This window comes from Dysidea avara, chromosome 3 (assembly GCF_963678975.1).
Source record: "Dysidea avara chromosome 3, odDysAvar1.4, whole genome shotgun sequence".
NCBI classification, from domain to species: Eukaryota; Metazoa; Porifera; class Demospongiae; order Dictyoceratida; family Dysideidae; genus Dysidea; species Dysidea avara.
The window spans coordinates 30,485,429-30,504,730 of NC_089274.1; the positions used below are offsets into that span (position 1 = coordinate 30,485,429).

A 19,302-nucleotide genomic window follows, 5' to 3' on the forward strand; every position below is an offset into this window, starting at 1 on the left:
TGAATGTTGTGATACCTCACAAAGTGATTGGTGGTGTCGGTTATTGCACTTACGGCATTGCTTAGTACTACGACATTGTGCTGCACGGTGCCCTTTGGCTAGGCAAATAAAGCATCTTCCATCCTTTCTGATTAGGTCCCTACGCACTGACACATCTTTAACCTTTTCACATGAGGCTGAGTAATGATCTTCCCCACAATATACGCTTTTCCTTCTCTCAGGACCTTGGTCTCTCACAGTCAGTGATGAAGCTGTTCCCATATTTCCCGCACCACTCTTGTGTGTAATGTCTGTATACTTCCTTTCATTTACCTTCACAGCATCATTTATCTCCCTGGCTTCTACCTCTCCCTTTATGATGCGAAGCAAATCTTCAATCTTCCACACATCATTTGTTGTAATTCTAGCTATTTGTAGCCTTACTTCAACTGGTAGTTTAGCCATAATAACAGATATTAGGAAGCTGCCATATTGTTCTGCACCAACTCCTAGTGCTTCCAGACCTCGTACATTTACACACACCTTATCATAAATGGCACGGAGCTGTTGAGTCTTCTCTCCAGCACAAGCGGGTAGTTTTAACAGCTCGTCTATATGTGCGGCGATCACTTGGTGTGTATTACCGAAACGACTCTTCAACAGTTCAATTGCCGCCTGATAGTTGGCTTCAGTTAACGCTAGTCCTTCTATGCTTCGTGCTGCCGCGCCTTCCAGTAGTGCGTGTAGATAATTGAATTTATCGACCGCCGATAACGAAGGGTTATTGTGGACAGCACTCTCATATCTATCCCAGAACCCTCTAAACGTGACGATTTCACCATTGAACTTAGGTAGCGTTATCTTCGGCAGCTTAGGTTTCACAATATCTATTGATTCGTGGTCGCGCGCTTCCAATAGAGTCGCGGGTGCACCCGATTTATCGCGCTCTTTCGACTCGTAACGTGATTCAACACGTTTTTCATTTACACTTGAATTAGATTCAACACTTTTCTATCACCTCACCAGTTTTCTTCTCTCTACCTTTTCCTGAATTCAGATGGCCGTCTAGTTCAGAACGTATTTCCACGATTCTACACTTGATGTCATCCGCTTCTTCGATTTCTCTTTCGATGTCTTCAGTCGGGCAAATCGCTAACACTTCCTCGTCCAGAGTGTTCAATAGATCAAACTTCTCTTTTAGTATTTCGGATAACGCCTTCACCTTCACTAGGCGCTTCTCGTCCAAATCGGCATCACTCTCCAGGATGTGTTTCGCCTCCTTTAAATACTTTGTAACGACTCCTCTATGTCCGCTCCGGCGCTTCTTCACTCTTTCCAATGCTTTGCTCATCTCTATCCAGCCAGTTCTCAACAGGTTACTTCCACCAAGTTGGGTGCCATGTTACGAATTTAGCGGTTACTCTGGACTGTTTTTATCACGTGACTTGTACATTACATCATACACTAAATTTAACTTATATTACAAAAAATGTTCTAAATGTTTCCTACATTTATGTATAGGCCAAATTACCACATATATGCATTCTTAACTCACAATAGAAAACTCCACCTGTACTACTGTACAAACAGTCAAGCACGTATTGTGAATAAGTCATATGTGTATTACTGTAACTTTGTGCTTTTTGTGTATATGTGCAGACTGCACCAAAAATATTTGGTGGTAAGATTATGAGTCACTTGTTGATCTTTGTGGGAAAAACATCAGATAGTGCTGAAGAAGTCCTTACTAATGTTAAGGAATCTTCCAAGAAATTCAAAGGAAAGGTATGTGATTTGTTTTTGTTATGTGAACACTTGTTTACAGTACGATAGTACTGAAGGTCACTAAGATGTAGGCAACCTTCCTTGTTTTACTGCTTTTTATGATGCCTATAGTATGTTCACGTTGAGCTGAACCCTGAAAAAACAGCTAAAAATTAAAAGTGGATTTTTTCTCAACAGAGTTAACATTCTGCCAACCAGATGATTATTGGTAACAGCAAAGGTGTCAACAACAGACATGTACGGTTTGGCTCGATTACAAGTTCGGGAAAGGGCTCTAACGGACACTGTACTTATATGGTTTCTCCATAGGAAATGTATTCTGAAAATTTTGATTTGCCGTAAATATTATGTCAAACATTTGAACAACAAGATTTTGAAATATTTTTAGCGGATCAAGCAGTACTACAAATGAGCCAAATTTCAAGATCATGTGTAATTGCATCCATGAGTTATTAAATGTTTTTGAGGATTCAGCTCAACGTGATCATACTATAGTCACTAATTTTTCTTTGTACAGTACTTGTGGCGAAAGAGAAAATTATTGCTTGTTAATTGTACAAATTGTGACCCACTAAGTGAAAACCTGACTACAGTGTAGTTTGCATAATTCTGATTTTTGAAATTAAAAATTGTATTGAAATACATTAGGAAAAATAAGTGCTGTAAGTTACATGTACAATAGTACTGTATAGTAGGGACCACAAAGGTGTGGGCGTGGTCCATGAAAGAACATCACCCAAAACCAGCCTCACTTTTCCCTGACGACAATGAAGCAGTATTGGTTTGGTAAAACTAAGCCCAAACAAGCATTCAGATCAATCAGAAACACTTTCAACAAAGTTGCTATGGAAAATTATAGAACGGAATTTTCTACTGGCTGACTGAGTAACTGACTGACTGATGTTTCAGACAAGCGTAACTCGGTCACGGCTAAGGCTACGGGCTTGATTTTTTCACTGTTTGACGTCACTTCAGCTGGACACGTGCCTTTTGGCATACTGCAGTATGTACGTACAATGCATTCTTCATGGACTTCCTAGTATCCTCCTTTGTATTCAATTCATCTTTGCTGACTGTGAAAGATGTCAATTTGGCAGTAGCACGTGATGGCTTCCCTTTGTAACAGAAATCATCTGTACTTCTCATATTGGCTATTTTGATGCAGATATGCTTTTCGAACAGTTCTTGATTATTAATGCTGTGTAATGGGTTGAGCATAGCTGACAACGAAGCATAATGGATACTTCACTTTTCAGACAATAATTGATAACGCACCGTTTCTTTCTTTTGATGCGGTATTCGTGGGTTTACCAGTCATAATTTTATTTTACAAAGAAGTTAACAACAAGTAAACAAAAAAATTTGGAATTTTCAACTAGAATAGGGACCGTAGCACACCGATAAAAAAATGCACAGTAGGATATAACACTTCTTATTGTTTTACTGTGATTTGATGTCGTGCACTACTCCAGCTTGTTTCAGTACTTTTTATTGATGTGCTATGGTCCCTACTCTATAAAAAAATAGTGTGTACTATATATAGTCGCTGTACAAATGGCTGTCTATCGGTCCGCAAGCATTCACCAAATAATGTGAAACTTTAGCAGCCTATTGGTTTTTCCTTCTAGACAGCTAAGAATTTATAAAGTAAAATTTGAAGAAAATGCAAACTGGTTGGAGGGTCACAATTATCTTGCACGAGAATTACTTATCACTGTTGCGGAACAGGCTGTCAGTACCATAATTGAATGAATTTTACTTTGGTCATCTGATCATAATGTATATGCTAGGGTTGTGTATTATTCAGCATCAGAATCTGTAATATACCACCATCACCCCGAAAAAAATGTTTATTAAACATTTCTAGTGTATGCATCAATTGTGTACTAACTTTTGTTTCTTGTGTTTTTTAAATTAATTTGTAGATTCTCTTTGTCCTTGTTGATACTGATATTGGGGACAATTCAAGAATATCCGAGTTTTTCGGGCTTACTGAAAAAGATGTAAGAATGTATATATATGTATATACATGTTCAGATCATGTATTGTATTGCTCTGTAGTTTCCTTGTATACGGCTGATCAATGTTAAACAAGATGACATGAAGAAGTATAAGCCAGAGTTTACCGAATTAACCACTGAGAATGTTAACACTTTTCTGGATAGCTACTTAAGTGGTGACTTGAAGGTAATTACTTGTGGGTATCTGTGATTCATTTAAACAAATATTTGTAATTGGCAGATTACAACATATACTGTAAAGATTTTAAAAATAATGATACTGTTGCACTGTTATCTATTAATTAACTGCTTAATTCATGTACAGTTTATCTCTTGTGTTACCAACACATAGGCACATTTAATGTCAGAAGAAATACCTGATGATTGGGATCAAAAACCTGTAAAAGTTCTAGTAGGAAAGAATTTTGATGAAGTTGCAAAAGACAAGACCAAGAATGTGTTTGTAGAATTTTGTAAGTCCAAGTGTACAGGTAGTAATCGATTTTTTAAATAGGCATTCATTAATTGCTGCATTTACATATACTCGTTTACTGAGAAGTTGTATGCATTGCTCAGTACTTACAGTAAATTAGGGTGTCATTGGTAGTGAAACTAAATAGTAGTAATTTTTAGAGTGTAAAGTTTGACATTATTCCTCTTCAAAGTGCTTCCCACTCTATGATATAGTGTGGCTGTGTTTCTTGTAATAATTGGTCATGGTCCATTCAAAAGTAGGGTGAAGGTTAGTCAATTGTTCAACACCATAGCATTCATATATAGTTTATGTTCAAACTCTGCTCCTGACAGTTCAGTTTACTATATCATAAATGGGAGCTAATAAGGAGTTACATACTGGCTGGAAATGGCAAATTCTTGGTCAATCACTTAAATTCATATTTTTAACCCAGGTACATGCACATGGGTTACTGAATTGTTTTTTTGTAAAAACGTGTGTATGCATGTGTGTACCTATATACTGTATCTGTCTATCTACCTAAGTTTGTCCGTACACACCCATGTGACCAAATTCTAGTAGTAACAAGTTGATGTGCTACTTCTAAAAACCAGATGCCATGCAGCTAGCTAACTCATCTGGAATTAACCATAGACAGTATATGCTACAATGAATTAAGTATTACTATTTTATTGTTTTAACCAATAGGGTAATTTTGGGTTGTACAATAATATTAGTTAATTCTCGTATTTTGTAATTCATGAAAATTTTGTAATTCGTTCAATTACGTTGCTATGCACTGCTAAGGAATCGCTTGTTAAACAAACCGGTTTTTACCAACATATTACGCACAGAAGTATCTTATAAACTGTTTTATAGTTTGACTATCGTGTCTTTTCCCACAAATTCTCTCGACAAAGCCTCAAAGCTGCTCTTCATTTTGTTCGTGTAGGTAAGGGATACGCCCCCTTTCAACTCGAAACGATATGCTATTTCTGATAGTGTACAAGGCCTGCACCGTTATTTTTCAGTTGTTAAACACCTGAAAACCTCAAAGGGAAGGTGATTTACATAGTCTGAGGAAAGTCGCCACACCTGTACTGTATTTCAGTCCACCGAAAAGAAACCACCTCAGAGCAAAGTTTACCTGTGCAGAAGTTTAATACAGACTTCATTTCGCTTGTACTTCTTACGTAAAGGCTGCTTTTACCATTATTTAACGATTTTGCTCACGTGAGTGCGTACAGACAAACATAGGTAGATAGGTACACACACACACTTTTCTGAAAACAATTTCAGTAAGCCAGGCGCGCGCCCACAGCCAGCCTTTGGCAGGTTGTGGGCGTGCGCCTGGTTTAAAAAGCAATCAGCCTATGAGAATTAAACACTGAATGAAGCCCGTATAAACTTCAGCTTTGCACTGAGACGGTTTATTTTCACCAGTTTGAAATATGATTGTAGTGACTCTGTAGCTACCTTCCGATTGGGCTCTTCAGGAATATACTGAAAAACCATAGTTGGTCTCTCAGGCTTGCATGTCTCTTAGACTTGAAAGGAGCTAGCTATATAACCAAGAGTTCATAATTTATTTTATATCATGACTCTTGATATGGCACCTGGTTTTAGAAGTCCCACAAGATCAACTTGTTTGTAAGGATATACCTACTTCATAAGTATCTATAGATCCCTGTGACTACGTGTGGTATTTCGCATTTTGTAATCTTCACTATATACTACTTACACTGTAGATGCTCCATGGTGTGGTCACTGCAAACAGCTTGCTCCAATTTGGGACCAACTTGGAGAGAAGTTCAAAGATTCTGAAGATGTCATTATAGCTAAAATGGACTCTACTGCTAATGAAGTAGCAGATATTAGCGTCCAGGGATTTCCTACTCTGAAATTCTTTCCTAAAGATTCAGATGAGGTTCTGTTCAATAATGTATTATAATTATTTACTGCCAAGAGTTAGTAATAGTATGTACTTTTAGACCCTTTTGTGGTAGTGTCTAAGTTCTTAGAGGGTAGTGCTGAAAGCCGGAATGGAACAGAACCAATTGGGGCATGCGCTAAGTTGAAAAATCATTTTTCAACAGATTGTGCACCGTTTCAAACTGTCACATGGTAGCTATAATTGTGCTAGAGTTAGTTTTCTTCTACATACTGTATATGCATGCTAGAATTTGCTGCCCGAAGTATCTACAGTAGAGGACACAAAACAGTTTCCATTCCATTTCCGTTTTCCGTTGTAAAATAATGCATTCTGTTTTCATACCATTGGCATTTTAATATGCAATCAATTGTGTAATGCTTATTAAAACGCCAACGCGTAATTATACTTTTCGCTTTATAGTTGTACTAAGGCATCATTGCCTACAGCTATGTGGCAGAGCTATGCACAGATGTATCTCGTAGAACGTACACCCTGTAGCGGCTAGCCATTTCATTTGTTTTTCATGGAACGAGGCAGCCGTCTAGAACACACTACGCCAGTTACATTTCAGAAGCAGCTACTGTATATACAGTATTCATATACCAGCGTAACGAAAAGGTAATAAGCAAACTTCACGATACAAAATGAAGGTAAGAAGCAATTTAATGGGCAAAGGCGTGGTTCACTTCCATCAATTTCCGTATACGCTAATGTTGGATAAATAGTGGCGCTATAGTAGCCTGCCTGTCGTAGCCCGCTTTTTTTACTAAGATGGTGTACAACGATTACACGAAACAGAGGATAGTCTATTATTTGTACCAAGGTTTAATTGCCGACCATATTAATGATGAGGGAGGTTGTGTGACTCATCAGGATGTGGCTAAGTTTATCAAGCAGTTTTTTGCTACTGGAACTATTGCTAGAAGGCCAGGAAGTGGAAGAAAAACAAAGATAAGCAATGAAATTAAAGAGGTAGTAGAGTTGTCTAGCAGAATAGGTAGTGAAGAGATAGCTATACATTGTAGCTGTAGTGCTATTATTGTAGTGATGACGCTTACAACACCTTTGTATAAATGTACAAGTTGCACGTATGAACATGCAAGGCTGCATGCAGCAGCAACCGTGTGAGTTGGTGTTAATCAAGCTAAATAGGAGGAGATGGCTAGGCTTGGCCGAAGTCTTCCTATGCCGGTGTCTGCATGTACAAATCACAATGTCACTATACTAGTGGCCAGTGGCGTAGCCAGTCTTACATGATTAACCAGGGATTTGGCAGTTTGGCAGTCATACCCATGCAGAACTACTTTAAACTGGCATGTTGAGTTCCAATTGCCAGGACTTAGACTGGGATCTAGCCCTGGAAAGCCTAGGTGTAGCCTGCTAGCAGCAGTGTGTCATAAAGTGGAACACCATAGGTATAGTATAGTCAGCAAATTTAAGTCTGGTTAGCATGTGTTCATAAATACTTGCAACTGTCAATGTCACTAGCTGATCGGAGAATGTGCTAGAGTAAGAACACAGTAGCTAGTTACAGTGACATAAGCACAGTAACACACAATCCTCCCATATAAGACTGTCAGGCTTCACACCCTTAAGTTGTTTATGACATGGATACCATATGGGAGGGTTGTTGATGATATGTGGTTAGACCACAAAATATTTTTAAATGGTAGGGTTGTAATAAACACCCCACCCAACCTTTTCTGTGTGTGAAAAGCAGCCATAGTATCAGCGCTACCATTCTTCCCCCTATAATGGACAAACAAAGCACTCACTGTGATGGCTAGGAAGAGAATAAACGGATGCCTTGCATGCGCACTTGAACGGCTTCTCGTAGTGAACACAGGAAGCTTACTAGAGACCCTATTATGGCGATCTTGTAAGGTAAAAAGAGTGCTGCACAACTTCAATCTGCCATCTATTAACGTTATAAATACTATAGTCGAACAATACACATCCCTGAGCACACAAGATCCTGTAATTTTGTTCTTCTACGGCTTCTTCCATATACGGAACAGCAGGCAATGGTGAAGAAGAACTTAGAAATTTATCGAGGTGGAGGCCGGTTAGCGATCTGTGGAGTACGGATTAATTAATGGGTCATGGACACGCGGAAGGACTCAGTGAGTAAGGCTGTGTAGTTTTTATTGTGAAAAAATGGAAACCTTGGGCTGTACACGAGTGAAACAAAATAATTATACAACCAAGTACTAAGAATAATACGAAACGCGGTTAAAATTATGTCATAAATAAATAATTAATAATTAATGTTTGAGAAAACTACGAGGCCTAGAGACATGAATCAACCGGGGATAGATTCGCCTGTGAATGAAGGCACAAACGTATAATCGTCGCTCCTGTTCGTGCTGATGACCTGACCATACGCGTAATTCTATATAACGCTCAGTACCACACCCTTGCTTAATTATTTACAGATTGCGCGAAGAAGATTAGCTTTAGCGATGCCCATGCAGGAGAGCCAGAAGCCACCTGTGCAAACAAGAAGATTACAAGTAAGTTTTTATGTTTGTAACATCTCAAGTCTCCATGCCAGCTGCCAGTGGATTCATTCATGCAAATAAACAATACTACAAGAAAACATTAAAACATATGCCACGCTCTTTACAATACAGTTACATATAGAATACAAGTAAACAATTTTGTCTTGTGCAACTGGCATGGCGAACTTCCTTTGTGTTGGTGTCAGGCAATTCAATACGTGCTTAATCTTTTTTGCCTTCACCTGGCGTAGCTACTAGGCTCTGGCTGGCTTGGCTGTCTTCCTTTATCTGGTTCATCTGGCTTGCATACTCCTACAGCATTGTGTAGCTATCTCCTGAAAGTTGTGTATGCATAACTATAGTGTGTCACCCATCACTGTGCCATTGCTATATCACTGATGAACCTTACTTAGCTCTAGTTGATGTTGATATACAGTGCTGTATATTGCCTAATAATTTTATCTGGTGATGTTGCCTATAATGTATTGCTGCATACAATACTGCAATAATGTATAGTTCTCTCCTGTATGTTTTGTATACATATACTTTGTACACATCACTGTGCCATTACCACACCAATGATGTACTGGAACTTAGCTACTGGTGGCCTTTAGTTACAATGCCACTATTGTGTTATATCTGTCACTACTGTGACATGTTGAGATGATTTGGGGATCATATGAGCCTTCACCACTTAATAGCCTCACCGGGGGGCTGTCACGTTGGTGTATGTACTTGGTTGTATGTGACGCGGTCCTAGTAATAAGAATAATAATATTATGAATAATAATATGAACAATTCGCGTAAAATTTGCAATTTTTGAATGTTTCCAAATTTCGTCTAGACCATTTTTACTGCTATATCACAATTTTTCTGAGTTCAGTGTTTGATAATAAGCCTTCTGAGGGTTGTTTTATGCTTGAGTCTGCTTTCTAAGGCTGGTTTTAGGTGACTGCTCTATTAGGATTTTCAAAAATTTCACTGCGATCCCTATTATGAACCCACTATCGTGGTTCATGATACTAGATGAATTAAAAATTGGAAATTTTAAAATGGGAATAGGGATCACTGAAAAAAGCCACAAAACAAGAAGGGATCGCTGGGGTGGTAATGTAAACCACAAATCCCTATTTTGACTCTGTCATAAATCTTTAGTTACATGCTCTGTCATTTTGAAATGAGTCAAAATAGGGATTTGTGGTTTACATTACCACCCCAGCGATCCCTTCTTGTTTTGTGGCTTTTTTCAGTGATCCCTATTCCCATTTTAAAATTTCCAATTTTTAATTCATCTAGTTTGTGTACTTTTTAATTAATCCAGTAATGGATTATGAGATTTCTTCTATTGATAATAAAGACTGTTGTGAATAGTGTAATTTTGCATTCTGCATAGTAGCACTGTCAACATTTCAGTCCACACATGAAGCTGATCAAATTGCAATGTGCGTACAGACTGAGGGTCTCCTAATATGAGCTACAATTTACATTACTGGTGCCTTTAATAACTGTCAAATTCAGTGCAAGGATTGTAGTTATACACTTGACTGCATTATTAGAGTACTTAAGTGACTGCTCTATTAGAGTATTTAATCTAGATAACCCGCCCACGTACAATAATCACGGAGCGAAAAAAAATCACCTTGCAACAAAGTCATCAGCCCAGATTAAGCTTCCTGACCTATACTGAGTTTAATAAAGACTGATTCTATTAGCCACGCAAAAACTTAACTCTGAGCGTGATCTTGTATGGCTTCTCAAGCGTAATGGCGTTTTGGCAAGAAGAAACGGCCCGGTTTGAGCTGTTTCCATCTGAAAACGAAATCAAAAATAGGTCATGGACACACACAATGATCCATTCAGCAAGCCTTGCTACTTTTTATCCTAGGATTCTCCTTGTAAACTTCGCTATGCCTGTGAAAGAATAATAATAATATTATGAATAATAAGAATAATAATAATATGAACAAACGGGCATATTTCAGTTTTGTCTGAAATACACATACTGTTTCCTTTCCACTTGATACTTACTAGTGGACCAATACTCATTGCAAAGAACCACCAGAGGGTTGTTTTGAGTTGAAGGATGCTTTTCAAGGTGGTTTTTAGGTGTGCGTTCTATTAGGATTTTTGCAAAAAACATGGGCAATCCCTATTATGAACCCACTATCGTGGTTCATGATGAACAATTTGCGTAAAATTCACAATTTTTGAATGTTTCCAAATTTCATCTAGACCATTTTTACTGCTATATCACAATTTTTCTGAGTTCAGTGTTTGATAATAAGCCTTCTGAGGGTTGTTTTATGCTCGAGTCTGCTTTCTAAGGCTGGTTTTAGGTGACTGCTCTATTAGGATTTTCAAAAATTCCACTGCGATCCCTATTATGAACCCACTATCGTGGTTCATGATACACTCTTATAAATCTATGATGTCACAATTTATCACTTACAAGATTTGATTGTGGATTTGACTTTTCAGACAACTGGAAATACTGGAGATTTAGGTGAGTCTGCATGTGAGCTGGAGATTTGCCTAAAATGATGTGTGGCATACCTAATGCGTGTGACTTGGCAGATCTGACTTGATGAATTGTTAAGAACATAATATGCCGTGTGGCGTGCATTAAATAGAATCATCATTCAAATGATTTCTAGCATCCCTATAAGTAATAACTCCAGTTTTTGTGTGACAATTGGAAACGGTGCACAATCTTGCTATAATGGTTATTCTGCTTGGCGTACATCCGAATTGGTTCTGTCCGCGTTTGGCTTTTAGCACTACCCATCTAAGTTACTTAGCATTTACTTAGCCTGAAAATTAATTTTAAACCCTTGACCATAGATACAGGTGGAATGATGGGTTGTTTCTACTAATTAACACTACATTTCTCTGTTACAAGCAGAAGTACAACTACATAAAGGGTCTAAATAAGTTTAAAACTTCAGACCACAGGGGTCTACATAATTTATTGACCCTCAGGCCCTGGCCATTGTGTTACTACCGTAATTACATAGACCTCTGTGGTCTGTGCTGTATTTAAAAATTTCAAAAGTTATGATTTATGAAATGCAAGTACACTGTTTTTATCTACGTGTAGATTAGTTTACATAAAATGCAACTTTTAAAAAAAAAAACATATTTGTACACAATATTTTCATTTTTTCACTGAATTCATAAGCTATATAAAAAGCCACAGTCCTTAAAACATCTAGCCTGTTGCCTGAAACAAGTTTGCCGGTGGAGGCTCACCAAAATAATGAAATTTTAGTACAGATTTTTTCAATTGACTTCATCACGTTTGCAGTAGATTTAATCCCATTTGAATTAGTAGTTTTTTTGCAACTAAATTAGTCACTTTTGCAGTAGAATTCGTCAAGTTTGTACAAGAATTAGTCTGTAACAAGATTGGCAGCTGCAATAAATACAAAAATAACAACACTTTCACACCTCAGATCAAATGTAGCTGGGAAGTGATTATATAGAAGTTGAAGCCGAAATCGATTGTGGGGATTGATTAATACTTACGTGATTAGGATGCACGACTTGGATTTTGCCATGAAAATCACTCAGATGGAGATTGTTTTGTTACCCTCGCCATCCTACAAGTTGAAAATCATTGGGCTAAGGTAAGAACTAGTGCTATAGCTTATTCACTGATCGTTTCCACACGTTTTCTAATATGGACACGCCCCAATCACGAAGCTACCACTCTACACGGAGCAACCTATCTAGGCCTTTAGTGAACTCCGTACTTTGTCCATAAACGATTCATAGTACCGATTAAAACATTAAACTCACGTAACTGAAATTCTCCGTGATGTTTCTAGGATATGTCTGTTCATTGTAACCAAACATACTAGCTGCTGACCCATAATCGAAAATTTTAGGTATGCATATATAATATATCCAGTGGTGGTACTCATATTGGTTTGGGTGATTGATAGCCCTGTACAGGCTATCAGCCTGATAATTGTGACATATTATACTGCGTTTACACTTGGCACGGTTTTGCAAACCAGCTAGCGTGCTAGCCTGGAAAATGGCGTAAAGTAGGACTCTGTTAACGGGTGGGTAAGAAAAAGACAGTGGCAAATTAGCACGATTGTGCTCTAGGAATGGTTTATGGCTTATACCAGCAGTTAATATCCCTTATTACGATGTGATCGATACCCTAAGTTATCGTGTGCTCTTTCTGCTATGAAGTGTTGAATTATTCCATTTTGATATAGTGTTTCTTTTATCCATTTAAGCTTTATTTTGATACAATATCTAGTGGACAAATTGAATATAGAAAACCGAACCAAGTCATGCTGGCTCAGCAGTTTTACGTGGGCTGGCCCGGTTTAGTTCGGTGGTTGTTTATACTGTAGTGAAAATCGAGACGAGTCGTGCCGAACCGAGCCAGCGTGCGATATGAAGTAAGTATAAATGCAGTATTAGCTGTAACACAGGGTATTTGGGCTTTGCCTGATATATATGCCCTCTGCCCTCGGAAAGTCAGGCATACATGCGGCCCGAGGGCAGAGGGCATACACATCAGGCAAAGCCAACTATTACATGATGTTGTTGGAAGTACAACTGTTGTAAACAACTCTTTAAGGCAATAATTCTGCTGCAGCTAATTCAGTAGCATTTGCAAATGTACTTCACCATTGGAAACAGATGTGGTTAGTTGCAAACAAGCTAATTAACTTGAATGGCTTCACACAACCAGCTCCGGTTACCATGTAGTGTCTCAAGTGATCTCCATGGCAAAAATGATCCACCTTGTGATAAGCAGCTGGTTTATTTCAGTGAATGTAATTATGATGAATTCTTGTGTAAACGCAATGAATTCTAATGCAAAAGCAATAAATTCTCAATTGCAAACCGACTACTTGAATTGCAAATGGGACAAATTCTATAGCAAAAGCAACGTACTCTGCAAATGGGGCGAAATCAGTTGCAAAGGTGACGAATTCAATTGCAAAAACCTGTAATAACTACCCACCCTCACTACCAAGGTGATGGGAAACAAGAAATCTCTTATTAAGTCTATAACAAAAGTGATTTGTTCTCTGCATGCATGTGTAACTTTTTATTCATTCCACTTTTTTAAGCAACATAAAATTTTGCGAACATGGCATATTTTCACTCAGCCGAGCCAAATATATATTTACTGTTGTCTTGTATTTCACACTATTCTGAGCGAAAACCAGTCGCTTTCACATGTAGCTCTATTTTGCTATAAAAACATTAAAATACACATACTACTTACATAATTTTCCACACGTTTTAATTACTTCATGTCAGTATGAAAGCACAAAATAAACACCTGCAATTTATTGTCATATTGTTGCCGTAAAAATTGAATTTATTACTATTCCAACTGTCTAGTGCTATTAACTCAAAAAATATTCATCATAAAAGGCTGAAACTTTGGTTGTCCACTCCTTATAGACAACAGAGAAGCAATAAAATGGAATTCAAAGAATGACTGGTTTTTGCTCAGCTGGTCACATTTGTCATGTGTAAATCGTTTCTGGAGTGTGTGGGCTTTTTAGGCAGAAATGTCACTTTCTCCTGACAAAATATGTATTCTTAGCAACAGTTACTCTACCCTTATCTAATTGCATCATCACATGTGTCAACTGTTTTATTGGCTCTGTCAATGCCACCAGAGGTTACTAGACGGTTTATTTCACTCCCTAGCTTGACTAATTTATCTGATGGTGTCTTTTAGGTAATAGAATACAGAGGAGGTCGCACACTGAGTGATTTGGAAAAGTTTGTGAAGTCTGGTGGTACAGATCATGGTGTTGAAGGAGAAGAAGATGTTGATGATGAAATGTTAGATTCTCTGGAAGACAATGATGAAGATGACAGCATGGGTACAGAGGAAGTACCAGGTATACTTTTTTTTTATAATAGCACTTAGATAGCTTGGTTAGTTTTTTGTTTTTTTTGATTACATAGTACTCCATTCAATTACCCTAACATAGATTTACTGTAATAGAATGTACTCTACTATTAAGATACTTGTGTTATTCAGATATTTTAGGTGTTATATAAGAACTGTTCTGAGTTTCATTTTTTCATTCTCAGATGATGTCAAGAAAGATGAACTTTGATGATACACTCATTCTAGGACATACCTGTAGTTACTGAACTTCCAATTTTGTAGTTGAATTAGACTTCTATATTGAGATACTGCATTCTGTGTATGAATTTAATAAAATAAAGTTTCTCAAGTACAACATAGAAAGTAAAGATCATAAGTTATTAATCCTAAACTCTTAAAGGTGTTAAAGGGTACAAAGTGGAGCTTAGTTTAATTATTTTATATGTACATTATTTGTAACAGTAGCTAACTGTTCTAGTAATTAATTTCTACCCTTAATTACATGTTAAATACATTTACATATAACCATGGACAGGGTGTTTTTGGCCCCCTCCCTGGAAATTGCCCTTGTCCCTCCTCAAAGAGTTACACTGAACCACCAATGTATTGAATGAAGCTTGAGGAACTTACCAACCAAATACATTTCAGCAGGCTAGTCTATCCACTTACATATTATGTGGATGCAATGAAAACTAATTATCTTAATAGTTTTAATATATGTAACACTGTGTGGGGAGATCAAAGGAATTTTTGGGTATGCGTATCTGATATTGCCCTGTGGTTAGGGGCATTATTTTTCTAGCTCACAAGGTAACTGGTTTGTTTTATAAAAGCTCAGACTGAAATCAATTATGGGAATATATTAATGCTCACATGACTACTATCACGAGTTGGCAAGAAGTACTCGGATGGAGGCATTTCAGTATCCTTGTCATTCTACAAGTTGGGAAACATTACTTGAAGGTGATAACTAGTCTTATTGCATATACACAAGTGCTTCATCACGTGTTCAAATATGGACCATACCCACATTACAGATAACACGAGTTAACCATGCTACAACAAATCTTATCCCTGTAGGCCTTTAGTATATGTTGTAATTATTCTTTAAACAATTTAATGGCATTAAAACTTGTAAATTCCCCACAATTCACAAAAAGACAACTTTTTCATGATATCTTTAGTACTTGTCCGTTTATTATGCAAACGTAACTGCACTGTTACACGCTGCCTAGCCACAATTGAATCTCTCAGGCATGTATATAAAATGAATCCAGTGGTTTCACTCCCATTGGCATGGATGGTTAATCTAGGTCCAGTCATGGATTTTCTCTCCTTTCTCCACCTTTTCAAACATACTTTCTGTAACAACTTTCAAGAGGCTGTAGGACCAGGTGTCCTACAGACCTTCAGCACTTGTGCTGTAAAGCCTTAAAAAATAATCACCTGACATGCTATTAGCCTGTAATACTGTAGAAGTGTTACATCATAGTTGTAACACGGGCACTCTTAGTCTGCCTGATGTGCAGCCCTTGTGCTTTGGGTGTACGTATCAGGAAGACCACTCATGCCCATGTTACAACTATAAAAATATATGATGCTTGTACTTTACTACCTGCAACATGAACTTGACAAGATACTTAATGCAACCAGCTGGTCTTGATAAAGCATTGAGTGGCTTCCATACATCAAAACATAATACAGCATGTAAACAGCACATTGACCCTAAGTTATACATAGAAATCTAGAAAACATAGTTGTCTATAATGCACACTTATATTTGTCTCTACTAAAGCACTTATGCACCTCTTAAAATTTTTCTCAGAATTTCTTGCAATTCAGAGTATCCACCCACTTTGCATACTTATTGTGGGTTATATACTGCTAATTGATCTGTAACTTCTGGTCAATATATCGTCACTTGTGACAAAGGATTTTGGAATTAATGGGAATAAAGGTAGTTGATAGTAGAACGATAAATCCTACCAATTCTGGTTGGTAAGGTCCCAGGAAAGGTCAACAAACCACGCCTGATACTACAATGAAAGGGTGATTTATTCGCTGGAAAGATACCCAGGAGATTCACTAACCTTGAAGAGTTGGCTTGTGAGTTGTACAGCTGGTAAAGTCAAATAATAATTAGTTTAGCACAACCATACAACCCATGTAGGCAAAATGTAGTAGCTACAGTAGGTATACCTCCCTGTAACTTAATACCAACAACACTTCATTGTAAGAGAAGGAGAATGGAAATATAAGTTTACTGGTTTTACTTTTCAAGTTATTTTTACTGGGAAATGTTTACTCTCCCCTGATCTTTTGCTAATTTGGCCTCTAGTGTGTATGTAGCTATGATATTTTGTGTGTGAATGAACCAATGTCATGTACACGAGCAAGACATCGTGCAGCATCCTTGTTTTTTTGCCCCATGGAGAAGACAACTTTTTTGTTGATAAGCATAAGATAGGCACACCTGTAACTAACATAAGGGTAAGTGAAGCGCAGCACCTTAGACCACTCCAAATACATTGCCTGTTTCCTGTACACCACCTGCATTTGTTCAATGTCAGCACTCATTATTCTTGAATTTTTCATTAATATCATTGAGAGTGATTAATGTCAGCTCATGTGTTATTGTGTGTATAGAGTCAGCACAAATTTACATTTCAGTATGTGCCTTTTCATTGTTAAAATGCTGTATTTTGTTGCTGTTGTCACTTCTGCTGTTGTGGTATGCTGCTGTTAGTCAGTGGCATGATGAGGTTCAACGACAAGAAGTGCATGGCAGCAATATAGTAACAGAAAGCAGCAAACAGCAGCATACACACTTGTACATCAGCTGCAAAGCAAAACTATAAGTTGACAATACCAAATGAGGTAGTGACAATCAACCATAGTAAGATATGCTATCACTATATGAGTTCAAAATTTGTTCAGTCACTAAAATACATGTAGATAATTAAACTTCATGGTACATACTTGGTTTTATTACCATTGGACAATTTCAAATTGTTTGCTATTGTGCACTTGTGGACCATCAATTGTACCACTGTTGGCACAATTTTATGATCCAAGTGGTCAGTTCATACCCTGAATGTTTTCATTCAAGTGTTTTACAGCTTATGATGTGCATTAACTGATTCTCATGTGTTACATCTAATTGTAGCAAACCATAAAACAGGGATTCGAGATGGCCGTGTACTATGGATAATTCTCATTACGGGTATGACTTGCATTTGTTACAGGTCCACTACACAGTTCACAGTTTCATCCTCTGTTCACAAAATGTGACTGAATTTGCAAAAATGGGTTTTCCACACACATCCAATTCACCAACTTTGATGATTTATAACTTCAGTAGGGAAAAAGCTATTACCTTGAATTTTACTGACTAGTGAGACCTAGCATGGAGTATAATAGTTGATGAAAATTTCAGGCTTATATGTTTTATTTGTTATTTTTTTGAAAGCAGAGTTATGGCCCTCCAAGTTCATGGAATCGGATGTGTGTGGAAGACCCCTTTACACAAATCTGGTCACAAATATAACTTTCATTGTGGACTTACATTATTCAATGAACAGTAGGTATGGCCACACGTAAGTCTGGACCTGTAACGAGGATTGTCCATACCTAAAACTATAGGAATGATGTCACTGTTGTGAATCCCTGATTGTAGTTACATTTGCTTTCATGTCACCAATTGTCATTATGTGAATGCATTTACATAGTTACTAAAATAGTACAGAGAGTAATATTTTTAATACATGTATCCAAGTACATGTACTGTACATGTGACACTCTCGTGTGTTATTGTTTCATAAGTACACAACTGATTCACCTGTGTGTTGCCGCAGATTACAGTATGTATGTTAAGTTTGATGTGTACCGCATATGTGTCTGTAGTGTGTTTGGTATATATGTGTAGTTATTTTCTGGCCAGAAAAGCCCAAAACCATTATACTGTATGATATATTGCTGTACTATGTAAATATGCACACCAAAACCAGCCTCAGTTTCTTTCATGGCACCCTGGCAGTATCGGTTATGAACCCCAAAGGTCCTGTGAATTGAAATGCTTCATATGAAAATTTTAAAATTTATTCAGTGGAATATTCTACTGACAGGTTCACTGACTAACTGATTGACTGACAGATGAACGTAACTCAATAACAGCTGATGTTTTTCTCTGTTAGGTAGTGCTTCTACCTGACCTAGTGCCTTTTGGCATACCGCTGCGTCCATCATTGCGTCACTGACCACTGACAGTGCCAATTTGCAGAGTGTGTATATATGGTTTCCTCTCTGCTGAGTGTCACGAAAATAGTCTGTATTTCCGTGATATATGTAGCTTTATTTACTGCATGCAGACTCCTACTGTTCCTCCTCTACAATGCTGCATAGCGATTTGAACATGGCTGAAAACAAGTATAATGAGACTTCTCTACTCATGATAGTTGGGGTGCATGTTCAGACACTACATTGGTATGCCGGTGAGGCACCATTCTTCAGACAACCTCTCCTGTTTCACTACTTATTTATTCCCTTGTTTCATAACTTTTTTCGTTGATCCCTAACTGTACTTGCTCAAACAGAGAACACGTATTTTTGTCATAGGCAAAATAATTGTTCATAGTCCTGTTGTGGTCCATTGTGTACATACCAAAAACAAATAATGGAGAGCTCAGGTTCTCAAAAACGTGCGTGCCTGTGTATGTTGTGTGTGTGGTTGGCAGCTGGAGGTGGACATGGTACATCACAGCCTAGTGGT

The 19,302-nt window shown here is 37.6% G+C and overlaps 1 protein-coding gene across 1 annotated transcript in view; it reads left to right on the forward strand.

Moving 5' to 3' along the window:
• Positions 1-14,889, forward strand: part of LOC136250680 (protein disulfide-isomerase 2-like) — a 30,528-nt gene extending 15,639 nt beyond the window's left edge. Inside the window, exons 5-11 of the mRNA XM_066042909.1 lie at positions 1,639-1,764; positions 3,690-3,767; positions 3,826-3,951; positions 4,117-4,237; positions 5,967-6,145; positions 14,376-14,541; positions 14,738-14,889. Of these exons, the coding sequence (XP_065898981.1) occupies positions 1,639-1,764; positions 3,690-3,767; positions 3,826-3,951; positions 4,117-4,237; positions 5,967-6,145; positions 14,376-14,541; positions 14,738-14,763 (822 nt within the window). The 3' untranslated portion in view covers positions 14,764-14,889. The remainder of the gene's footprint in view (positions 1-1,638; positions 1,765-3,689; positions 3,768-3,825; positions 3,952-4,116; positions 4,238-5,966; positions 6,146-14,375; positions 14,542-14,737) is intronic.
• Positions 14,890-19,302: the final 4,413 nt, after the last annotated feature.